This window comes from Rhineura floridana, chromosome 1 (genome assembly GCF_030035675.1).
Source record: "Rhineura floridana isolate rRhiFlo1 chromosome 1, rRhiFlo1.hap2, whole genome shotgun sequence".
NCBI classification, from domain to species: Eukaryota; Metazoa; Chordata; class Lepidosauria; order Squamata; family Rhineuridae; genus Rhineura; species Rhineura floridana.
The window spans coordinates 82,764,125-82,790,863 of NC_084480.1; the positions used below are offsets into that span (position 1 = coordinate 82,764,125).

The following is a 26,739-nucleotide window of genomic DNA, read 5'->3' on the forward strand; positions in this document are numbered from 1 at the left end:
AGCAAAAAATTACAAACCCCAACTTAATATTATCATCACTATTACCAACACTATTATATGATCAAACCTCTGCTTTTTATGTTTTGAAAGGGAAATGAATTTTTATCCGTTGGCTTGATCACGTGTAGTATAAATAGGAGTGCATTAGAAAGCAAAACATGCAGATACAAAGGGTGGACAGAAGCTGGCAGAATAATTCATCTTGGGTTTTCCAAAGATTTGCCAAAGTGTTCCCTCCCCACACTTTCTTTCACTGCATATTTGCGTGTAATCAGGATTCTGAACAATGACTGTGAATACAGAAGCAGGGAATTATTCAATGGACTAATCTGAAGAAGGGAGGTAGCTCAGTTGTAGAACACTTTCTTTGCATGCAAAAGGTCTGAGGTTCAACTCCTGACATCTCCAGATAGAGCTGGGAAATACTTCTGTCTGAAACCCTGAGTAGGTACACAATACTGACCTTGATCAACCAATGGTCTGACTCAGTATAACACAGCTTCCTGTATGATTAAAAGGGTATGGTCTTTGAGGAGCTTTGTAGCATAGTGGTTAAGCTATGGACTGGATGTTCCAGTTTCAGCTCAGCCATTAACTTACTGGCCTGGTTTGCACTTAATGCTAAAACATGGTTTATAAACCATTATTTAATTTGATCATCTGAATCCGTTGAGCAACTTAACCATGTTTTAATGTTACATGTAAACAAGGCTGCTGGATGGCTGAAGACAAGTCACAATTTCTTAGCCCTAGTCCATCACCTTCAATATAATAACACTGCCCTATCTTGCACTGTTATAAGGATTATTGAGATTGGTAATGAAGTGCTTTGAACACTTAATAAACTGCTGTATAAATATGTAAGTATTAATATTCTGTGTCTTCAAGTTGCTTAAAGAATGATAAAAGGGTAGGTTTTTAATCTGGAGTTTTAAATGGGGAAATCTAAGCAGTATTAATATTTCAAACACAGAATCAAGGGCAGCAATAATTCTAAATTAAATTTAAATTGTCTATAAGGGTTTGAACTTATATATTATTTATATGACTTCTGGGTCCCACCACCATGGCCCTTAAAAAGTTCCTAGAGTTATCTTCATGAAATTCAGGTACCAATCCTTAACCCTTCAGAATACACCTAAACTGATGCTTTAGACTAAATTATAACAAGCCAGCTGGCTCATCTCATTTTATAATGCAATAGTATAATACCACATTTCAAATAGCTAAAAACTTATTGCTTTATCTCCATTAAAAGTGTGTTCATTTCACTTTTTTTAAAAAAGGCTATCGATTCTCTTGTATGTATTAATTGCACACAGAATAGTATTGTTGCTATTTAAATACTATCCCTCTTTCTTTAAACAAAAGGTCCACAAGTTTTTTGCATGCAGATATATTGGAGAATCAGTTTTATGGTTTAAGCAATTGTTGAAAAAGAAGCTTTCCAATTATGACAGACCTGCCATGAAAAGCAGAAATGCATTATGTGTTAATGATCACAACCAGGGGTCCATGCTTAACTCTTTTGTCAGAATTACAGCAGATCCTCCCCGCAGCTTCACCATTAACATGTCTGTTTCCTGTCAGCCTACTCAGAGATAATGCCATTTATCTCAAGGCGGCACAAGACCAGTCATTAGCTTCAATAACAGACCTCAAACAAAGGCCGGATGATGTTTTATCCAAGGTGCACAGTCTGCAGCCAAGATTTCTATTGCCTAACAGTTCCGAAATTCAGTTTTCATCTTTAAAAATGATTTTCTTCACCTAATGTACCAACAATTTCAGTTAACTTTTTAAAGAGTCTGTTTCCTGGAAATTTTAGTGAACAGCTTTTCTCATGTACCATTAGGTAATTGGTAATAACCTACTAAAATTATCCTTTGGGAATGTCCCCCCCTTTTTTTTCCTTTTTCTTTCTTGCCTCTGGGGAAAAAATTGACAGAATAATTCAAGCACTTGTGAAATAATGAGATATTTGAAAAACTGGCCCTTATTGTGGTTGCCTGCTGGAGCCGATCCCCTATTCTCAATTCTTCAGTGCCAAACTAAGCTTTTATTAAAAGTATAGTGGTTTGAAATATATGTATGAGCATATCTTGTGCCTGGCTTTCTTATATTCTAGCAATTCACTGCCTTTCTACAAAGCTACAGGTGAGCATTTTAAATAAAAAGAAAAAATATGAGCAAATGTCACTTTATTCAACTCATGTTTTTATATTGGAAACTGGGAACAGATGGTACATTCCATGTTACTTGAAATCTGGTTATTGAACACCTCTGTGGTTACACAGGATTTTTGCTCAGCACTGTTGAAATACATTTCATTTACTGGACTATAAAATGCTTTTTTTTAAAAAAAAGTATGTGTACACTCCTAATGAAATCATTGAGAACAAGCTTAATCTCAACACATCTTGACAATCCTTTCATTTCTTTTACAGGGCATTTATGAAGTTTTTAAAATAGTAAATTAACTGATGCCCTGTGTGAAGTTTACTTTTTTTTTTAATTAGTTCACAACAACAAAATCCCTTTAGATGCGTCACTCTATAAATGTTCCAAGCCATACTCTATTGTTTCAGTGTTACTTTAACCTTGCAGAGGAATTCAGTACAGAATGGATCTGGTTTGAAAGGTCACTGGGTTCATAAAGAAAGCTTTCATCAGCCAAAGGCCAGCACCTCTTCACCTAGATCCAAAAATGCTGTCACACTACTAGACAGCACTATAGAACATTAAGAACTCAGAACAGTGCTGATTGTTAAGCACCCAATAGTTATCAAGGTTTTCAACCGCTAAATCCCTTATGGAGCTTTCAAAACAGTTTGCTGTCAAACAACAATAGACTTTGTTCCTTAATTACAACCAGTGACCTTTCTGCCCTTTCATTCTCCCAGCAGTGAATAAATGACCCTTAAATAGTAGCATTTGCAGACATATTAAAACACACACATCTTCATAAACTCATAGGCTGTGTTTGAACATCACATTGAACCCTGTTTCACTCTGGCTACACCATATTAGGAGGTACAAACCACAACTCCTGGCTTGTCGCATTGTCCTAACCCAGGCTTGTGGTTTGTTTTCCGCACAGTAAGCAAGAGAAAATTTTGGCTACTGCTTGTGGTTTGTTTGGAGCGAACCAAATCATGAACCCAAAGCTTTGGCTTGTGGCTCCCAGGCCAGAAGTAGAGCAAACCAGAGGTTTCTGAGCAGTGCACACTAGTGCACTGCTGTTTAGCATTAAACTATAGTAAACATTGACTGTGGTCTAATGTGACATATGAAGTAGGCCATTAAGTCATAACATGTTCTTAAGTCTTGATTTTGTAAAAAAAGTAGGCCGAGAATCCCATGACATTATGGTAAATGTGAACACCTGTGCGCAATAATCAGCCATTGAGCACAGAAGTGACAAGCCATGACAAAGATGCACATATTCTAAAGAAGCAACTGAATCCCAAAGAACAACTGACAACTGCATGTTAACAGGCCAATGCATAAAATCCCCATTTCAGCTAGGTTTTTTATACAGTACACATAATGTGCACATTTACCAAAACTGGTACAATGAGTAATTCTTATGGATACTGCATATAAATCAAATATGAAGTTGTGTGAAATACTCCTGCACAGCATTTAAAATATTCACAGGGTAACAGCAGCAGAAATTCAAAATTAGAATAGAAATGGGCACTCAAATGTTGATTAACAATTTCTTTAACTTCTTATAGCTGCTATTTGGCAATGATGAAAGGGGGCGGGTTTAACATTCCAAGTCTGACATGTCAGTGGTGTGTTAACTACCAAATGGGCTGAACAAATATGTAACCTCAGACATGTTAGAATTCCAGCATACTTTACCTTTACCTACACATTAGGGGAGTGGCAACTTTTAGAGGAGACAGGAACACACTCATTGGGCTCTATTAGATTCAATTGAGCATGTTTTGCATGACTTTCTGCAGAGGAGAAACAGAATAAACAAACCCAAAATACACTCTTGAAGCTAGATATGAAAATTAAATAGTGACTGCACCTCTTGGGAATCTGCTCTAAGCTTTCCACATAGTGTCTTTTTAAATTGGCCTTGAAAAGACAAAGGTTTTAAATGTTCATTTATTAATTCTTTTAAATGAGAAACTACCTAAAGGAGACCCAAATTTATGTGTGGAAAATAATTCAACCATCTGCTTCTGGAAAAGCCATGCAAAATCCAAGAGAGATGTTATTTGTGTGCTAGTCACATACCTACATCTTTGGAAGGATTCAATTTTAATTTTCCAAATATAGGTTCTTTTTTCTCAACGACTACATTTGGTTATCAAAAGAAGGAAAAGAAAGAAAGAAAGAAAGAAAGAAAGAAAGAAAGGAAGGAAGGAAGAAAGAAAGGAAGAAAGAAAGGAAGAAAGAAAGAAAGAAAGTGCCACATCCTTTTACAGCAAGGTTTCACATTCATACACATAAGATTTGATTGAAAGGAATTTCTCCCAGAAGTAAAAAAAACCTGAGGGATGTTTTAGACAGTAAGCCAACACACCAGTGTGACAGACAATGGGTAGCACTGCAGGGCTCTAACAAGTGAAGCCATTAAAGTCAGTACGAGCCAGCAGCACTGGTAATTCAAGCTCCACCAATTCTATAAAGGAAAGAACTGAAATGAGAAGTGTTCCTTTGGCAAAAAGCTACTCCAGACAGGTTTGTTCCTAGTTTACACATTACCTCATTTACATTACACTGGCTGAAATGTACTTGCTTGTATATGAATTCATTCCTCATATAATTTCCTGTGTGACTGGAATGAAAAGGAACACAAAAACTGGAGAAAACCACACCACTCTCTAATCTCTTGTTGCCATGACAGCAGCCTTTGAGATACTGAAATGTTCAGATTGCCAGCTAAACAAAATTGTTGAATGTGAACATTTGGCTGAAAGATTAAAAGGCTAAGGGGGTTACAAAAGGGCAGTACCTCCCACATTCCAGGCATCCACTGAATCCAATCAAATGGCTCTGACTCTTTAACCACAACCATTGTGAAGACTGGATTAGGGCAATTTATCTAGATAGTTAAAGCAGATTAGGGAACTGCAATTTGAAGACTATTGGCAACAAAAGCAAATGCCTACTGTACTGAGTTAATAAAAAAACGAGCATGAGATTTTAGGACGACTTTCAGAGCAAACTGAAGCTTTTCACTAACCCAGAACACAGACACATTTAGACCTAGAAAGTAAACCAATCTGAGTGTTTTTTCCCTCTCCCCATGTAAGAAAGAATCACACAGAGACCATTCAAAGCCATGTTTGCAAGCATTAATAAGTGCACAACTAAAACTAAACACTATGCACTAAACTAGACAGAAGGCTATGGGATTACATTAAAACGGGATCTTGTCCAAACTGCATTTGTAAAATCAAACCCCTATTTGTTGCAACAGAAAACTATGAGTATATCATAGTGGGGGTGGTGTAACAAACCCAGGATTCACTAAAGGATTATCCATCACACAAAACAAGAAGAGTCACACAAAATAGCACCGACTTGCCCAACACCTGCAGTGTTCAACACCTGTAAACAACTTTTGTGCACTAAATACACCGGGTAGAAAGTTCCCCCACTTCTGAAACTTTAAAGAGGAAGGATGTCTGAACAATTATACAAAATCATGTCACAAGCTATTACCCCGAAGGACTTTTTGGAGTGGGGGGTGGGAAGGGGTTGTCTTTGTTTAAACAACCTGTAGAATTAATTTGATTCTTAATTATAAGACAACAATAGCTCCCTGGATGATAAAGAAACCTTCTGTCCTCTGGATTAAGAACAATCCTTGCTTACTCCAAAGGCTGCCCCAGTGAGCAATAACAATAGCCAAGAGAAACCAGCGCTCTCCACCTCCCTTCACAATGCAAGGCCATTTATCCTTAACAGAGTACATCCTTCAGACTTTAGTGGAGAGGAAGAAAAACACACATTGAGAATGCAGATAAGAGATGGAGACTTCTGGACAGAGGACAAAATGTTCCCCCATATTTGGAAAGGAATATTTTGCACACAGATCTTGGTACAGCGTTGCCCCCCTCCCCCACTGCCCTGGCTCCAAACAGGTTATAAGCACACAGCATGCCTGCTGACAAAGCACTCCTTATGGCAGTGTCTGAATTATGTAGGGCTTTATGGCTTTGGTACAAGCAGCAGTCACTCTGTCTTACTCCATCTCACACAGACATGCGTACATGCACAAAATACAAGAGACTCCAGGAACTGTTCAGGATTATTCTTCTAACTCATGGAGTTAAGATCTTGAGTCAAACATCTGCTTTGTGTCTCGTTGTTGTAGGGATAGTGTGAGTTTCTTTGACCCCTGAAGATACAGGACACCACCACTTTTTTAGGATAGTAAAGAACACACAAAACATATGCAACAATTACAGCAAGCTTGCAACTTGCAAGAAAAACACGCTGAAGCAAACATTAATAAAAACTACAATACAGAGGTACCCTTTCCTTAAAATAAAAACACCAGAAAACAAACAAACCACAAACAGATTATTTTTACTCCAGGGTACAAGAAGGTGGGTGAGGAAATTAAGCAAGGAGAAAGGAGTTTGAAATATTGAACAATATGCAAACACAACAAGAAGCAGAGTTGTTGGAAGTTCATCAAACAATAACAAAGGAACGGTGGAAAGGGAAAAACGCAGTGTCCTACCTTTTCTGTTTTCAGTTTCTTTATTCTCCTGTGGTTCTCCTCCTCTTCCTCTTCTTTCTTTACCAAAATAGAGTTCCCCATTAACCCTGAATCTGGGGCACTTTTGTCCACATCCCCCACTGTAGAGGAGGTGCAGTTGAAAGGGCTGCTGCTCCCAGCACCACCTCCCTTGGTCCCAAAGCCATACAAGTGCCCAGGAGGAGTTTGGCTACTGTTATTGGGGTGTCCCTGCTGCAGGTCAAGTTGCTTCTCTTTCCTGGATTTCCCTCCATCCTTATCCCGCTTGGAGCCTCTGCTGCCCTGGGTTTTACCTGGTTTTTCCTCTTTACTTTTCCCACAAGAGGCAATAGTGTTGTTGTTATTGTTGCTGGTGGTGTTATTATTGCCATTTGGGCTGTTGCTCACACTTTGACCCAGTGTTGAATTCATGCCAGGTGCCTCGCTTGAGCGCCCTTGGACTTCCTGCCTCTTGCCAGCACTGCTGATTTCAGGAATTCCATACAAGGCAGCAGAAGGCAGAGATTTACTAGCATCCTTCGAAGTTTTACTCCTTTTCACTTTTGATTTGCTAGTTTCTTTATGTGAAGAATTCCCCTGAGGAGCAGGGGGCTGAACAGAAGCAAATTTTAGGCCATCAGCTAAGGCTGAGGTAGCATTAACCCCACTAGAGGCAAGACCCCCACAATCCTTGGAACTCGTGGAATTATTCATCTCAAATTTCTGTCTGTCCTTCTCCAAATCAGCATCCAAGTCGATTATTAAATTCCCAACCCCAATTTCCCAGTCATCACCACTGTCATAAGTATCAACCGTGTTTGGATCCACACCTTTGCCAGCAGTGGAAGTGTTCAATGACATCCTGAAGATGAGAAATCTTGAGTAAAAATCAGACGAACTTTCCTTTGGAGATGAGGGGACATTCGTTTATCTCTGTGGGGCTTTTTAAAGTGTAACTCTTCTTGCCTTCCTTCCCCAGGTATATCTGGGTATATACCCTGAAGTCCAGGTCCACCTTTTCCTGTGAGGAAGGGGAAAAGTCGAATATTTCTTGGCTGGGTGTTACCAGAATATAATAAAATTAAAAATATAGAGGCAAAGGAGAGAGAAAGGACACTCCATATATTAATTTTTAAGAGGTCTGTTAAACTGAAGCCTTTGATAATGAGCATCTTCCCTAGAGTTGCATCCCATCATCCAAGATCACTCTTTAAAATGTCATGTATCAAAAAAAAAACACCAAAAAAACCTTTTAAGTTGAAAGATTTAAATCCACACAGCTCAAAAGCACCAAGCTGTGAATGTGATTCTGCATCACTTAGGCACAAAGAGAGAGACAGCTTCCCTCCCAAAATGCATTCCACAGATTTTGTAATTTTAAACCAGACCCCTTCAAGTTTTGTGACTTTTCTCTAGATTAGATTATCTTGTTTCTGTGAGGGAGGCTGGGACAGAAGAGGGCACGGACACACACAAAAAGAATCAATAAAATTGAATATTCAGTTAAGATTTTTTATCTGGGGGAGGTGAATGCACCATTTCTATTCAAAATGCACATTTCTAAAAGTGGTCCTAATGTCCTCTTAGGTCACCTACAGCTCCATCTGTTAAATATAGTATTACTGATTGTACAGGAAACTGATTAAGACATACACTTTAAATGATCTACTCCAAGGTGGCCTCTAACCACAAATGAGTGTGTGTTTGACACAGCTTAGCTAAAATTACTTTCAAAGGAATCTGTCCATTTCTAATTGCTGAGTGTCCAAATATTTACATACACATTACGTACATTGCTTACCTTTAATCCTTTATCATTTTTTAAATTAAGCCAGCAAATCAAAATTCTGTCCTCACTGGTCTCAGCAAGAACTCAGTGCCCCACTTCATTTTACTTAAAGAGCAAGTGATCAAGTAGAAACCAACTAACATTTTTGCCAGAGTAATAGTCGAATAACATATTTCCTTCCAATTTGGCACGGAAAACAGAGGTCCTCCCCCCCTTTTTCTGATTTGGTTTTCCTCCTTAAGTATTTTGTTCCTCACAACTTCACAGGCTGGAAGATAGGATTTCACATTCACAACACCAGAAGCCTCAAGCACCCAAAAAAAATAAATAAATCTTTTTTCCTCCCTTGCTTGGACAAGTACCAAAATGATGCGATTGTAATAAAAATAAAAATTGCAAAATATTTTCCTCAGCTTCACATCCCGTCTTCAGTTCCAGATTCTGCAGCCATCCTGATCAGTAAGTAATGATCCCATGAAACAAACCTACAGGCGTCCGGTTGTTACAAGGCAGAATGTGCTAACATCGGGAAAATTAGTGAAAGAGAAGGGGGGCAAAGAAAGGATTGAAAATCTGGGCTGGATTCCGCCTGTTAGTCGGGAAGTGGCATTTTTTCCCCTCCAGTCCTGACAGATCTGACTTCTTGAACTAACTTGAGGGGGAAAAGGGGGGGAAGGAAAGAGAAGAAAAAGGAAGAGAAAAGGGAGGGAATAAAATCACAGCCTGATGAACCAGTTATCAAAACATTTGGTGGGAGTGCAGATGCAAGAGTGTCTTTTAAAACGAAGCAAATATTCCCTAGCATATGATGTTCCACCATTTAAGGTTGGGGTTTTTTAATCGAGTGCCAGATGCTGTCCGGGGTTAAAAAAAAAAGCCAGCTCAGAAATGACTAAGTCATGTGATGGGTAATTCAGTAATTAGAGTCCAAAGATATAAAATGGGCGATCTTGTTTTGAGAACAGAGATTCCCCCCCCCCCGATCAAAATCGTTTCAGCAAACACTGGTTCATCTTTCTCATTTCCCTCCTCCTCGCCTTTCGGAGCTTGGCTCAGTATTTTTAATTAGCTGGCGCTTGGAAGGTAAAAGCTGTAATGAATTGTTGATAGATCGGAAAGTACGGAGTTGCTTCGCTGGAAATGTATGTTACGGGAGAAAAGAGGACGGAGAGAGGAGGGGGGATGGGCGAGTTAGTAACCACCAACCAACTAAAAGGAGCGATTTTGTTACAGTTCAAGCTTTTCACATCACGTGAGGATCAAGGGCTCAATTGGTTGTCGTGAGAACAAAAAAAACGGGTGACAACCGTATCAAGAAAATACTGATCTGCTCTTTAAAGGGGAGGAAAAAATAAGGTCTATTTTCTCTCTTCCTTCATTTGCTCGCTCTCTCTCTCTTCCCCCGCCCCGCTTTTTCCTCTCTGGTGCTGGCGCGGCTACAAGTTATGAATCCGACGCATTGCTCCCCTAGAACTGGCTTCTCTGGAGTGAAGAACGAGTGAAAAGCGCTAGCTGCGACGCGTTTGGTGCACTGAGAAGCACCTTCTCAAATCTTTCCCCGAGTCCTGTGTAATTTTCAGTTCGTAAGAGACACGAGATGGGCAGGGCCATTTCATGGCGATTTTTTTAAAAAAATGCCTTCTCTCCCGCACAACAAAACATTTCACGGCATTCGAATTAATCTCTTCTTTATCGGGCCACGGGAGTATGAGGTTACATTTTTTTCCACGGGTGGGTGGAGAGGGGGTAAGAGAGGGGAGGGGAGGGGAGAGAGGCTTTTTAATGGTGGTGGAAAAAATGCTCACTGCACCAAAAACACATGGGCGTCCTCCTGCCCCAGTTTTAGCACTTACATTATTTATTTAAATGTGAGAAGGAAAAAAAAACTTGCTTCTATTGTTTTATTTTAACACAAGCTCCTCGATCGTTTTTGGGCAGCTTCTGAAGGAAGAACAGGGGCAAGGCGATGTTCAGACTGGTTATAATTATGTCAGTTTTTATTTTTCCCACTTTGTCAGTTAGAACCCCAAAAGGTAATATCTTTAACGCGACCCCTCCCCTTCCCTCCAATGCACGTTAAGGATGATTTGTGGGAGGAACTGCGACACTTTCATCCTCTCTTAAATACTCATCTTGTTCGTGGATTTTATTTTTAAACCCAAATACACCAGTTTCTTTCCGATGCACACAGTTAACACTTCCCTTAGCATATGAATATATATAGATACATATATATGTATTTATTTCCCCTCTAAAGTGCTATAGATACACCACGCAGCTGTACTTACGATCTGTATTGAATCGAGTTGACCTTTTCCTTCTACAACTGCATTGAGTGTGTTTTTGTTGCAGCCGATTTTTATGTTTGGAAAAAAAATAAAAAAATCTAAATTTCTTCAACAGATATATGGGCTTGTTTGTTTGTTTTGAAAAAAAGAACACCAGATTTAATGAATCTTTAAAATAAAATCATTTTGGTTTTTTTAAAAAATAAAAAATGCCTTTAAAACACACAGTCGCTCACATGCACACATAAACACACTACACAAACCAGCTGCCTTTGCTGCAATAGTGAGCAGCAGAAATCAGACCTGGAGAGAAGGGAGAGTGCGAAGCAAGCACAGACTCTGTACCTGAAAGGGACTTTTCTTTGTTCCCAATGTCCTTTACCATCTGTCCAATCAGATGCCAGCTTTTATGAAACTGGGCCCTCTGATTGGATAGCTGCTCCTCTTAGCTGCCGGAGGGGGTGAGAAATGCACACACACATAGAAAGCCTTGTATTTTGCAATCATCAGACTGCACTGAGTGCTCCAATAGGCAGTTTCCTGCTACAGCAAGATACAAAGCATGTTTCCCATTTCAATTACAGCATTAGCCTATACATTTTATTTAAATTAAAGGAACAGGAAGGGGCGAGTAGAAATGCATCATATATCCACAGTGAGCAAGAGGAAAACAGCTGCACTCATTTCGGTGCTGTTGCTGCTGCTGTTGCTAGCAAAGCCACAACTAATGGCTTCCCTATGTGTTTTTCCAAGGAGCCATTGAAAATCTCATTTATCGTTTCAACCAATGGCCCCTCGTTGAATATTTGTAACATCTCGATGCTGCCTGTAGATCCTTTTCAGTGCAGATAAGAGAGCATTTGCAGCGTTCGACCGGGGGGGGGGAGCGAACAGAGGCTTCCAAAAGGGTAACAGGCAGTCTTTCCTTCCCCCACCCGCCCTGCTTTGCTGGGGCATTCAGCTCTACCGCTGCGTGAGCGCCCGTGAGTGCCCTCCTCCGCTCGTCTCCTCCTCCCATATTTTATATTCTGCTCGTCTTTACAATACGACTTAAGTAGGACAGTTCGATTTTTATTGTAGAAAGAAGTAACCCTTTTGTTTCCAGCTTGCTGATTTATTGCCGCAAGCAGTGAACTGGAATAGCAAGAGACCAGTTAACTACCACGTGAACACATCGGTGAGAATACAATTATTTTCAACTCCCCAATCTCTCCAGTTAACCTCCTTCTAGTGAAGCAGCTCATCAAGAATTGCATTTTGCTGTGGATTTAGATCCAAGGATGCATTAAAACAGCAGCACATTCCAGTATAAGAAAACTGAAAGGAGGCTACATTTGCAGAACTCAAGTCAGCTCAGCAAAGGCAGCCCTTCCTCCACCCTTCGTGCTCAGAATACCCTCATTTGCTTCAGCCTGGGTTCAGCCGAGTTGCGATAATTAAAATGTCTGATTATTGGGAGATAATTCTGCAGCCGTTCATTAGAAAGCATTAAGCATATACATGTAGTTAATACTTATCGTTTTATCAGACACAGTAGATATCTTTTATAGTTCAAAGATTTTGTTTTTCCTACTATAATTTCTAACCGATGGGAACCAAGATTGCATTTTTAAAAGAAATCTTTGAACGGATAATAGACAATTTTATCTAAAAGTTAAAAGAATGAAATTTGCAATATACTACACAAATTGATAATGGATTGTGCCTACCTGAGCAAATTATGTGCATTAGTATTTATATGAGGACATCAGAAGGGTGCTTAGTATAAAAATGTCTGGATGAATAAATATTGCATGAACCTCCTCATTTCAGAAAATAACACGTAAAGAAAACATTTGTCTGACTAAAGATTGCTTTAAGGCTACAACCTTGAGCTACTTTGCATGCTCATAAATCCTATTCAAACAGGCTTATAAGTGTACAGCACATGGGCATTCAGTATTAGTGACCACATTTCTTTATCCAAAACTTTCACATTCCCCTTTCACCCTAAAAGCTTCCATCAAAAACATGTTAATCTGCAGCAATTATATACTGTATATTATATGCAGCAATTATCACTAATGGTTAAAATAATGGCTGGGACATTTCTGCACTATTGTTAGAATCTTGAGTCAGGCATGATGGCTCATGAAAACTAGTCTGAATCTCTCATTCATCTGTTTGTTTAAAATGTACAACCTGTGCTGTATGTGTCAGTAGAACATATCTTTACCTTTAGCTGTCTTTATTTTAAGCTGTTTTTGTCCCATCAAGAAACACATTTACTCAGAAATTAAAGCTTATTCACAAAACCAAACTACTTATGCATTCTTATTTAGTCTATCTTATACTATGTTATTTGAAGCATTTGGTACAGCCACAACGGCTGGATTCAGACATGGCATTTATTGCTTTCGTTTTACAGATTATAATGGTAGCACTTCTGATTTCTAACATTTCTCACTGCAGTACCTGTTGCCTTACGGAAATGTGGCTTTTTGACCGATACACTGTCACGTCACGCTAAATTTCATTTACACCAGTGGGCATGGTGTGACACACCAATGAACATCATTGAACATGTTGCTACTCCCCCACCCTTTCTACACATGCACTTCTGTTCCCCTATGAGTCCCCCAATGAAAATCGTCACATTACACCCTCTATTTTCTGGGTTAACATGGCTGCAAATTGATTTTTTTCTGGAAGCAACACAGAAATGAGCACTAAACTTCCACAAAATTCCGCTGGATTTCCAAAAGTGTATTTTACATTGCGTGAAAGATTTTTAAAAAACCCAGAAATTATCAGGTAAGGAAATGTCAAGAAAATGGAATAAACTGCTGTCTGAATGCAGCCAAAGTGTAATTTTGCATATCATTGTTCTACTAACATTATAGGTGGGGTGGAGAACTTAAGGCCAGGGGCCAAATGTGACCCTCCAGGCCTCTTTATCTGGCCTCAGGGACTCTCTCCAGGCAACATCCTCTCCCAGCTGAACCCTCCTTGTGTATTTTTGCCTGGCTCTAACATGTCTTTGAACTCTCATAATGTCTCTTGTTAGCCTAATGTCCATGATATTTACATTAATTGCTTCACCTGCTTTTGCCTCTGGCCCCAGCCACCACTGGTATATATGGCCCTCAGGCTGAAAATGGTTCCCTGCCTCTTTTATAGAGGGTTTCACATGACACCCACCTTGTACTGAATTAACACATGGTGTGCCTAGTAGGTGCCTTCCACCGTTGTGGTTTGTGCATCACCACACTCTCACCTGATGAATGTCCATTTGACTTTCATTGTAAAAAGTTCTCCACCCATGCAGATGTTCATGTGGAGAGCTCCTACACATAATGAGGGACCCTGGCCAGTTAGAAAGTTATCCACATATACTTCAATACACACAGATAACTCTTACATTCTAAGAAACTAAGAGCCTTGGAGGATAAAAAGTTCTTCACCCACCACCAAAAAGATAATAGCTTATGTGGCAGGCAAGTGAATTCCCTAAACAGGATGCCAACACCAAACAGGTCCTTTCCATAGTGGCCACCTGCTTCACTTTATTAGATGGGCAAATCTGGAAAAGGGCCTCTAATGAAGATCTTAAAAGACCAGGCAGGCATATACAGGAGAAGGTCGTGTTTCATGTAATGGTTCAATTTTAGGAGGAAATGAGATACTCGTTTCTATTCCTCTTCAAATGCCAGTGTTGATTGGCAACATGAGTTCCACAATTACAACAGTATTTACAATACAACAGGGGCCATACGATTTGAACTTCGTGCATTTGCCCACCGAACTGATAGTTGATGGTGGATTAGGAAAATGAGTTTTAGACGTGATCATGGTGGAATGTTCAAAAGAAAGGACCACACTTCTTTGAGTAGTTTAAACAACTGTACTATTGCTTTTCTACAAAATGGAATGTTTCCTGGGAGCAGGAAGAAAAATTCTTGAGAATAGTTCTGTTTATAGCAGCGCAGTTGCAATGTAAATAAGGTCTGTTGTGTCATCTCTTAGGAGGTCCTCCCACACAGAAAGTCTCAGAATATACAGCACTATGCTAACAAAAGCAAGTGCTTGCAAAGTGGGTGTTTCCAAGTCAGTAGAGGTTACGATTAGAAAAATGCAGAGCACTAAACATTTTCAACATGAATCATAAACTAGAGTTCTGTGCATTGTAAACTATTTTGGAATGGCTTTGTGGTACTGGCTTTCTGGTTTAGCTGTGAAAACAATGTCTTTACCAATATGTTAAAAGAAATTTAAAACCACATCATGCCCTGTTGATTTCACTGGGACTTTATGCTTACTAAGTGTACACAGGATTACAGTCTTACAGTACAATCCTATGCATGTTTACTTGAAAGTAAAGCCCATTGAGCTCACTGGCCTTACTAGAGATTGGAAGATTACTTTAAAAAAGGAATAAATTACTATTACTATTACATGGTTCCAAAAAGGAATAAATTACCATTACAATTATAATTGTTCTGCAAGGATTTGATTACTGTTACTAAAAAGTAATCACTATAATTACAGTTAAGTTACTTAAAAAAACCCAGAGTGTCTACAAGATGCTGACCCAAAAGTAATGCTGGAAACATTACAATTATTCCTCAAAAGTAATACAATTAGTCCTCATTCTATTACAGTCAAAATGTAAAGAAATTATCTACTCATTCGTCAAAAAAAGTAATACAAGTAATTTGTTTTTTGTAACTAATTACTTCCAAGCTCTGGGGCTTATTCCCCAGTAAGTGAGTATAGGATTGCAGCCTAACTGGTGTTTGGTGACTAAGGTTGTACTAACCCCACTTACCTGGGAGTAAACCCTGTTGAGTTCAATAGAACTTACCTCTGAGTAGACGTGGTTAGGATTGTGCTGCAAGCATGTAAACCATGAGCCCCATGCAATATGCAGTATGGAGTAAAAACTGGCCTATATTATAAGGTTTTGTAAGAATGACAGAAATAATACATGCAAAGTGTGCATTTATTATGCTTAGGAAGCATTTCATATTATGTGTCATTGTTTCCATACTGTGGAATTCAACAGGCATCCTCTCTTTTGATTTTCAGGCATCTCTTGAAGATTTCTTTTATGCCAACACGCTTATGCAGTTGTTTAAAAAAGATCTTGAAGCCAGTCATTTTAATTATTCTCCTGTGGTGTTTTTAAAGGGTTTTTTTTTAATGTTGCTATACACTTGTGAAAAGATGGTATATAAGGCTTGTATAAATAAATAAATAATTGTAGATTGTGCAGTGTATGTCATTGGCAGCTCTTTGTCTTACAAATGTTTGCTAAAGCAATATTTAGAACACATTTTCTGTGATGACATCATCATCCTGGACTGTCAAAGCCTACGGCCACAGATATTTCAGCTACAACCACCCATGGATGAATCCATGTCAACCCTTTTCTTATCTTTATGCTGTTGTCATCATGCTTTTGCATGCAACTCCAGAGCCTCTCTAATTTCCTCTTATTTGCCATTGACACTTCCCTCATTCACTAATGAAAAAAGCAAAATTAAGGTGGTTGGGTTTTCCCCTTCCACTTAAAAAATAACTTCGTGAACTAACAAGTCACTGCTGGATTTTCCTTTTCTTTTTTAACAATATATATATTTTACTTATTTGGTTAATAGCCCCAATTTTTCAAAACCGACCTCTGTTTAGACACGTTTCACTTTAGGCCGTTTCATGTCTGCAAAATTACAGTCATTTGCACATTATTATTACAGTGAGTGGGAGACAGATTGTATTTAACACTGGGTGGGGGAAGGGTTATTCTGGGAAGTGATCTGCTAGGGTCAGCACATAAATTCAGCCTGAAGAAAATTGCTTCTGAATAGTTAGTCTGTTAGCTCGCCAAGGAACGGTCACTGGGTGAGATTGCAAACATGCTTCTGCTTTATCTGTATTATACAATCCTAATGTTACAGAAGGATAGTCCACTGAACAAATGTTTTTGTAACTGAAACTGACGGGTGAAATAGCATCACTCCACCCCACCACATTCAGAAAATATTTAATGGGAAAGGGTAGGTGCTTTGGAAAAATAAGCCTACTTTAATAGCTGTGGATTTTGAACCATGCTGTTTTCTAAAGGCGCAATTATCCGGAGCATATTAGCAGGCACATGTGGTTACTGCATATTTAGCAGCAACATGTTGTTAATAAAGCATAGATGGCTACCTCCGCTCAGTCAACTCATTTCTATTGTACGGGAAGGAAGATAGTGAAGATTGACCTGATACAACTAGTATAGTTGTAGCTGGGTGGTTGTGCTCATAGTTTACATGCTTTAGTGTAGCAGTTGCATTGCAGGATAACAATGCTGAACTGCCTGAATTTCATTACCTTTGTTGAAATGAAAAGGATGGTAATCAAGTTTTGTTGGACATGAAAACATTTTCCTTACTAACTCATTATTATCAACGATATCCAATGATTAATAAGAGTGTGTCTATGTCATGCTTCCATTCCACAGTAACTGTATAAAGCAGGCTTCCTCAAGCAGGTGCTTTCCAGAGGTCTTTGGACTCCCATCAGCTCCAGCCAACATGGTCAATAGTTAGGGATGACAGAAGTTGGAGTCCAAAACATCTGGAGGACACCAGGCTGGAGAAGGTTGGTGACACTGACTGGCAGTGATGGCTCTCTAGGTATCAAACAGGAGTCTTTCTCATCCCTGCCTGGAGATGCCAGATATTGAACCTGGTATCTGGCAAAGCATGTATTCTATCACTGAGCTACAGACTTTCCACTTCCTTTGAGACTACAACTCCCATCATCCCTGACCATTGGCCATGCTGCTAGAGCTGAGGGGTGTTGGAATCAACTACTTCTGGAGGGCCACAGTTTGCTTACACAGTTTCCTAAGAACACGCTCACTTATTTTGTTCCACTAAAACCTATAAAACCTATTCGACTAGAGATAATAGGACAGGAAAAAATAAGATGCTTCATGGGAAACAATGTCTCTCTAATCCCATCTTTAAGTCTTAAAAAAATTTCACCATCTCTGTTATCTTTTCCGCACCTATTGAAGACTTTCCTCTTTCAACAAGCCTTTTAAGTTGAGAACTATCCCAATCTGCATCTGTGTTGGAATTGCTTTTTAATATGTTCTTAAACTTTCTTTTTAAAATGTTTTTAATCTTAGAAGATGTTTTGATAGCTTTTTTAAAGTAACTTTTTTGAAGATGTTTTGTTTTAATGTGTTTTAAAGTTTATTTTATGATGTTTTAATGTTTTTAGTGCTTTTGTTTGCCGCCTGGGCTCCTGCTGGGAGGAAGGGCGGGATATAAATCTAATAATAATAATAATAATAATAATTCTGCAGTATTCAACAAACTTGGTGTGCTAGACAAAGCCAGCACAAGAATTCTTTCTAGCGCAACAGGACTTTCCCCCCACTCCTCCCCCCCCATGCTCCATGAACTCTCCCCAACTCTGCTCTGGGGGGTGGGGAGAACTTCTAGAACAGCTCGTGGTGGGAAGAGAGAGGAAATTGTTCCACTGGGCAAGCAGAAATGCTTGCAGTGACGGAATTATCAATTTAGCACTACACTGAATACAATCCATTGTCTGTTCTAGCCTACGAGTAGCCAGGTTCTGTTTGGAGAACTGCAATGGTATTGTTTATGTCGTAGAAAGGTCTGGGGGGTCTCTGCACTGTAGCTCCTTCCCATACCACCAGAAGTGGATCAACATTATGTGTATAATATTTATTATTTATTTATTTTATTAAAACAATTCATCACTTTTCTTCACAAAAGGCAATCCAAAGTGACTTAGAATCAATAAAAAGATTAAAACCAGTAAAAGAAAAAAGTTTTAAAAAACACACTACATGAATGAAAAAGACAGTGGAACAGTCCACCCCCGTAAAGGAGGGTATAATGTAGAACTGTCATACTTAGTTCACTCACTTTCTACACAAAGGCTTTATTAAGTCAGTGTCCTCCTGCATTTTCTTGTAGGTTCTATCACCTTTTCTCAGATGGCAGAAAATCTGAGGGTTTTTTGAAGGCATGGTAGTGAAGTTCCTACAAGTGTGGCTTATTCTCAGCTCTTTTCTTCCATCTTTTCATATGGTTTCAAAATCTATGTAATGTATCAGGTAGATGTACATACGGTATCACCGCTTGGCACACTTTCACTATAACCTTTAGTGAGCACCATTTTATAATTCTATTTATTTATTTTTAATAGATCTTTTCATGAGCACTAAAATATCTTTTTGGCTATTTTTAAAAAGTATTTAAATATTTGTGGAACAGCACCTAAATGACAGAGTGTTATAGCACCAATTAAATAACTGATTATTATTTTCTAATGACCTCTTTCAGCAACATGTTTTTCCCCTAATTAAACATTTCCAATAGTTCTATTCAAACCAAACCTTTTATTGCTTTTTTTTACATTTTTATGGACAGTAATCAGGCAATCACACTTAAATGATTTAGTGCTAATTACATTATGCTTAAAAAAAACATGCTCAGGGGGAAAAATATATTTTAAAATGGCCACTCTGGAGCTATATCACAGCCAGTGGTGTGGATGGGAGCATGTACCCATCTAAGGCAGGATGTCCAGATGAAGTACAATATTCAGTCAATAACAATGATTAGTAGCGTTAGGAGTAGGGATGTGCTAGAATTCTGCCCATTTCGGAATTGGTACCGAATTTTCTATTAATTTGCTTATTCTCAGTTGTTGAGGATTGAATTTTAATGTAGCGAATTCCCACAGCTATTTGTGAAAATGGACTTTTTAAATAGAAAAATCCATTTCTAAAACATTGATTGTAAGAACGATAATTTACTGAAATTTTTAAAGCAAATATTGATATTTCCTTTTAGAGTATCAATATTCATACATATATCAATATTTTTTCCAGGCAAAAAAACCCATTGACTGATAAAAGCAGCAGCTAGCGGACAAAGAACAAACTCGAATCAAAGTCAAACGGAATGCCTTCGAACCAGCACTGACCAACAGATCCCATTCCTAACTAGGAGTCACTTGTATGTAAGCAGCCCAGAAAATGGGGAGGGACAGAAAGCTGCCCTGTATTTGCAGATTTGCCCCAAACACACCGAAGACCCAGATCTAATAAAAAAATTAGGATTTTGGATTCCCCCCAGCCTCCTTCTGTGACATCTGATGGTAACATATTTTTGTTGATTCTATTGATCATTTGAAGACACTTGCTATATTAAAATACAAAAAAGAGCCATGGCCAATTTTCACTGCTTGAACTTAATACTATAGCAAAACTGTACAGTTCTTAAATGTGTGTGTCATATTTTAAGCACCTCTGCATACAGGACCCATAAACAGCAGTAATACCTCTTCGGTGTGCTCATTTTTGAACCAGAATAAGCAATGTCGTCCTGTAGGAATTATGTTTAAGTGTTGTGCTTAACCTTTTCTTAACGTGAGCCAGCCTAAACTGCTCAAGCATACTGTATAGTGGTTTTCCATACCTTCCTTTTTGATTATGCGGAGGAGGGGGATTCTGCAAGGTAAAAATTAAAGACTGTAATCTAATACAGCTGAACACTTTCTTACATTCCATTTTTAAATACAGGACTCTTTTTGAACTGGTTAATGCATTCATAATTCACTGGCATAAATTACACATGCTCTGTGGATAGAAATATATTTCTGTGTATATATTAAATACATTTTTAAAAAGTGTATTTCACAGTTTTGTTAACCTGTTTTGAAATACTTTTTCTCAAGTAGTTAGTTTGCATTAATGTTGGGTTCCATCATAAATAAAATAATTCTCCTGCCTTAAGCCAAATACCTAGAAATAAGCAACCAATTGACAAAAGCTTTGAAATCAACGGTATACAGGCTGCCTTCCACGTTCGTAGTTTTGTCTGTAGCACATTCACCATTTTCATCCTGCTCTGGAGATTTATGGTAGTGTTGTGCCAAAATCTGTCCTCCAGTTTCTGGAAAGTTCCCTTCATTTGTGAAAGGAGCTTTCATATTTCAGCTTCATTCTCAGGGAAAGTTTAGAATTGTGGCAGGTGCAGAGTTTAGAGCTGAGCTTATTATTATGAGGTGGAGAAGGGTGGTGTATATGTCTTTTCAGTAAATGTTTTTCCATTACTTTGCTGCCTCCCTGGCTGCCTGATCTGAAAAAAACACACTGGAATTTCATCATGTCTTCCCCTAGGCTTGTATTGAAATGGAGGAACCCAGGAAGGCTGCAGATTGCAGACCACTAGTGAGATGATTTGTTGAATGAAAGAAAGGACACAAGTAAGAAAACTTCCACTACCTTAAAAACAAGGGAAGTGCAACAAAAAAACTACACCCACAAGAATTTCACTGAAATTTTCTCTCCCCTTTGATAATTTTTGAATGCAATTCAAATGAATGGTTGGGAAAATTGCAGGAAAAACTTTTGGCACAACATTAGTTTATGATAGTGTGGTGAAAAAAGTATACGGCTGTGTTCACATGTAACAATAAAGCAAGAACCTGAGCAGAGTTCAGGCATTGCAAAAGTGGGTAAGTTACTATGAAAGGGGAGGGGAGAGAGGGAACCAACATACTAATTGTAAGAGTATAGACAGGTAGCAAAGAATTGCAGGGATGGTGTTGGGAAAGCTAAAGCTGAGAATAAGCTGAGGTTAGTGAGGGATGTTAAAAACAACAAAAAAGGTTTCTTCAGGTACATCCATAGTAAAAGACAGAGAAAAGCAATGGCAGTACAGCTACTCAATGAGGATAGCAAAATGATAACAGATGACAAAGAAAAGGCAGAAGTGCTCAGTTCATACTGTGGCTCAGTCTTCTCCCAAAAGAGGATCTATGACCCTCCTGGCAAACATGAAGTACAAGCTGAACGTGTAGGATTGCCAGTTGAGATTGATAGATAAATGGTCAAAGAATACCTAATTACTTTGAACAAGTTCAAATCTCTAGGGCCTGATGAACTGCATCCTCAGAACCACTATATATTATCTTTGCGAACTCATAGAGAATGGGTGATGTGCTGCACAAGTGGAAAAGGGCTAATGTTGTCCCTATCTTGAAAAAGAGCAAAAAGGAAGAACCAGGGAACTACAGATCAGTGAGCTTAATATCAATCCCTGGAAAAATTCTGGAGCAGATAATAAAGCAGTCAATCTGTAAGCAACTTGAAAACAATGCAACGATTACTAGAAGCCAACATCAAGAACAAATACTGCCAGATCTCATTTTTTGATCAGGTAACCTCCCTGGTGGACTGTGAGAATCATAGAATCATAGAATAGTAGAGTTGGAAGGGGCCTATAAGGCCAGGAAGTCCAACCCCCTGTTCAATGCAGGAATCCAAATCAAAGCATTCCCGACAGATGGCTGTCCAGCTGCCTTTTGAATGCCTCCAGTGTCGGAGAGCCCACTACTTCTCTAGGTAATTTGTTCCATTGTCGTATGGCTCTAACAGTTAGGAGGTTTTTCCTGATGTTCAGTTGAAATCTGGCTTCCTGCAACTTGAGCCCATTATTCCGTGTCCTGCACTCTGGGATAATTGAGAAGAGATCCCGGCCCTCTTCTATGTGACAACCTTTCATGTACTTGAAGAGTGCTATCATATCTCCCCTCAGTCTTCTCTTCTACAGGCTAAACATACCCAGTTTTTTCAGTCTCTCCTCATAGGGCTTGGTTTCTAGTCCCCTGATCATCCTCGTTGCCCTCCTCTGAACCCGTTCCAGTTTGTCAGCATCCTTCTTGAAGTGCGGAGACCAGAACTGGACGCAGTATTCAAGATGAGGCATAACCAGTGCTGAATAGAGGGGAACTAATACTTCACGCGATTTGGAAACTATACTTCTGTTAATGCAGCCTAAAATAGCATTTGCCTTTTTTGCAGCCACATCACACTGTTGGCTCATATACAGCTTGTGATCAACGACAATTCCAAGATCCTTCTCACATGTTGTATGGCTGAGCCAAGTATCCCCCATCTTATAACTGTGCATTTGTTTTCTTTTCCCTAAATGTAGAACTTTGCATTTATTCCTGTTGAATTTCATTCTGTTGTTTTCAGCCCAATGCTCCAGCCTATCAAGGTACCTTTGAATTTTGTTTCTGTCTTCCATGGTATTAGCTATGCCCCCCAATTTTGTATCATCTGCAAATAAACATGCTCTGTACCTCCTCATTCAAGTCATTAATAAAAATGTTGAAGAGCACTAGGCCCAGGACTGAGCCCTGTGGTACCCCACTCATTACTTCCGCCCAGTTTGGGAAGGAACCATTGATAAGCACTCTTTGAGTACGATTCTGGAGCCAACTGTGGATTCATCTAATAGTTGTTCCATCCAGCCCACATTTAGCTAGCTTGCTAATCAGAATATCATGGGGCACTTTTTCAAAAGTTTTGCTGAAGTCAAGATATATTATGTCCACAGCATTCCCACAGTCTACAAGGGAGGTTACCCAATTAAAAAATGAGATAAGATTAGTTTGGCAGGATTTGTTCTTCATAACTCCGTGTTGGCTTCTAGTAATCACTGCATTGTTTTCAAGGTGCTTACAGATTGACTGCTTTATCATCTGCTCCAGAGTTTTTCAAGGGATTGATGTTAGGCTGACTGGTCTGTAGTTCCCCGGTTCCTCCTTTTTGCCCTTTTTGAAGATAGGGCACGCTGTGGACATAATATATCTGGATTTCAGCATAGCTTTTGACAAAATGCCCCATGATATTCTGATTAGCAAGCTAGCTAAATGTGGGCTGGATAGAACAACTATCAGGTGGATCCACAGTTGGCTACAGAATCATATTCAAAGAGTGCTTATTAATGGTTCCTTCCCAAACTGGGGGCAGGTAATGAGCAAGGTGCCACAGGGCTTGGTCCTATGCCCTGTGCTCTTCAATATTCTTATTAATGACTTGGATGAGTAGGTGCAGGGAATGCTTAGCAAATTTGCAGATGATAAAAAAATTGGGAGGGATAGCTAATATTCTGGAGGAATGAAACAAAATTCAAAGTGATCTTGATAGGCTGAATCATTGGGCTGAAAATGACAGAATGAAATTTAACAAGCTGAATATGAGCCAACAGTGTGATGTGGCTGCAAAATGCTGTTTTAGGCTGCATAAACAGAAGTATGGTTTCCAATCACGTGAAGTACTAGTTCCCCTCTATACAGCACTGGTTAGGCCTCATCTTGAGTTCTGCATTCAGTTCTGGACACTGCACTTTAAGAAGGATGCAGACAAACTGGAACAGATATAGAGGAGGGCAACAGGGATGATTAGAGCACTGGAAACAAAGCCCTATGAGGAGAGACTGCAAAAACTGGACATGTTTTGCCTTGAGAAGACTGAGGGGAGATATGATAGCACTCTTTAAGCACTTGAAAGAGTTGGGCCAGGATCTCTTCTCAATCATCCCAGAATGCAGGACACGGAATAATGGGCTCAAAGTTACACAAAGCCAGATTTCAGCTAAACATCAGGCAAACTTCCTAACTGTTAGAGCAGTCTGAAAATGGAACCAATCACCTAGGGAGGTGGTGGGCTCTCCAACACCGTAGGCATTCAAGAGGCAGCTGTCAGATATGCTTTAAGGTAGATTCCTGCATTGAGCAGGGGTTTGGACTCGATGGCCTTATAGGCCCCTTCCAACTCTGCTGTTATATGATTCCACTCATCCCCTTCATTCGCATTTTCATTGCCTTCCACAGGTTAAAAGGTGATTGTCTGCAGTGGGAACCCTTTTGTATCCCTGGAGCCTCAATCTAGTGACAATTGCTGCATAGCCTTAAACCAAGGTTTGTTGCTGACTTAACAAATTCTTATTAGTACCACAGTGCATGATCAGACATATCACTAAGTTCTTCGCTTCCTGATTTGTTTACCTGTTTGCACAAAGGAAGGAGTGATTGGGCTGTGCACACAGTAGGGCTTATTTCATGTCCGCAGTATAGAGTGCCTTCCAGTGGGTTGCTTTTAAAGAAGCCACAATTCAGCCACCTGTTTGTACTGAATGAGCAGATGTAGCACAAAGTATTACTTCTCTCCCATTTCATCAACTTAAGGAAAAAGAACAAAGTGGAGAAAAGTGTGCTTTGGGAAGCATAAGGGCAACCACATTTATTTATTTTTGTCGCAGATCCTAAGAAAATATTTTTCTGAGGAAATAAACATGGGAATGACACGTTTTATGAGGGCAACAGAGTTTTGTGGATGATTCCTGTCAACATTAGGACTGCCTACTGAACAAAATGTGGCTCTTTTTAAATTTCTCCTTATTTTATCATTGTTAGTAAAAGGAGGAACTGTGCACTGAAAAGGAAAACATTAAAAGAGAAAAACTCAGTGCTGTTAGTTTGGAGTAAATTGGTTGTGATTTTTTAAAAAAACAACCAAAATACCCATCAGTCTCAGTTTTACTGCTACAATAGCCTTTTATGAGGGGGATTAGCTACACTTAGAACTGGTGCAGTATTCATTGCAGCACTGGCCAACAGTGTGTTGTAAGGTTAAATCACCACAGAATTGTCCGAGTGGCTTTTCATCTTTTGTTTGTTCGTTTGTTTGTTTTAAGGACGGAATAATTTGGCCTAAAAACTTATTCTCATATATTTCTCTCTTTCTCTATCTCTCTATTTCTTTCTTCTGCAGGATATAGCATTCAGAAAACATGTTGAGCCAGTTGAGGCATTAAAAAGATCAGTCTTTGGCTGCTGAATGAAAGCCTGTTGTGTGTGTGACTCACATACTAAATGGAAATCTGCCTTCAAAGACTATTTTACTGCCTAATTATACATACACAAAATGTAGCTGTCTGTTTCAATCAAATCATAGGAAAAGAAATAAAACTCCTCTTAAGATGCAATTTTCATGGTTTGTCATAACCTCCCAACACCCACTGGTAATGCAAACGAAGGAAGTACAGCTGCAAAGTCCAGATAAGACTGCTGTAATTGTTTTTCCCCCCTCTTAATTATTGCATTATAAAGACATTATACCTCCTACTCAGAATCAGGGAAAATTATGTCCTTGGTTTTTTTATAGAAATATTTCCCCCCTTCTTTTCAAAGAAAGGCTGTCAATACCCATCTGTGGGATAATCAATCAGTGGAAACCTACTTTTAAATAACTTTGAAACATAGTACTCAGGACAGTTCATCCTCACATTGTGTTAGGAATCACACACTTCTAACCACACAGCATATATTGACCAGGAGATTTTTTTTAGAAAATGAATGTTGAAAATTTTCAAGTTTGGATGTGCTGAAAATCTGTGTTTGCGCATGTATTCTTCATATGTTGGTAAATTTACACTGGTCAAACCATGCTGCTGGATTTCTTGGTCTGTATTTGTGCATTGTAGAGTCTATTTCACACACACTTACTCAGAAGTAAGTCCCAGCAGATCTTGCTGTCAAGAAAGGATTAAACTTATTCTCAAGAAAGTGGGCAAATGGATTACAGCTTTAGTCATAACTGAAAAGGATGTGGAAAACTGCTGCAGGGGTGAGACTGTGCTGGGACCATCAAAGGGCATGCTTTCCACCTGCTTTGCTCCCTCACCCCTGCTCTTAGTGACATTTTCTGAAGATTGTCCTTTACCAGGAAGATGGATGCTTTTGGTTAGCTGTTATTGCTTTTTAGAAATGCTACAATTTTGTTAGTTTGATTTTTTTAAAATTGTATTGTTTTTATTTGTGTTTTGTATTTGTGTGTAAGCTGCCTTGGGGGCCTTTTTGGCCAAAAGGAGACCTATAAATAAACTGTAACATAACATAACATAACATAACATTTGAGGAAAATATAATAACGTTTCATAGAGGTAACTGGGATATCTTAAATGGCAAAGTTTAATAGACTGCTACTTGAATGCAGCATCTTACAGATACAAATAATTAAAATAAAATTAGATTGCAATAGCTTAATCAGTGTAGATCTAATTGCATCTACAATCTTTCTA

At 39.0% G+C, this 26,739-nt stretch overlaps 1 protein-coding gene and 1 long non-coding RNA gene across 5 annotated transcripts in view; one reads left to right on the forward strand and one right to left on the reverse strand.

The window, feature by feature from the left end:
- The window catches only part of ZNF608 (zinc finger protein 608), a 146,354-nt gene extending 135,191 nt beyond the window's left edge, over positions 1-11,163 (reverse strand). For 2 of the 4 annotated variants that reach the window (XM_061625081.1, XM_061625109.1), the window contains exons 1-2: positions 8,517-10,175; positions 6,719-7,736 (exon numbers count right to left, since the gene is read on the reverse strand). In XM_061625081.1, the coding sequence (XP_061481065.1) occupies positions 6,719-7,576 (858 nt within the window). In that variant the 5' untranslated portion in view covers positions 7,577-7,736; positions 8,517-10,175. The other 2 variants (XM_061625100.1, XM_061625089.1) reach the window with 2 other exon arrangements.
- LOC133383777 (uncharacterized) lies at positions 8,927-26,606 on the forward strand. Its single transcript, XR_009762410.1, has 5 exons — positions 8,927-8,963; positions 19,692-19,960; positions 20,985-21,070; positions 24,491-24,577; positions 25,431-26,606. It is a non-coding gene; the product is annotated as an uncharacterized LOC133383777 (long non-coding RNA).
- Positions 26,607-26,739: the final 133 nt, after the last annotated feature.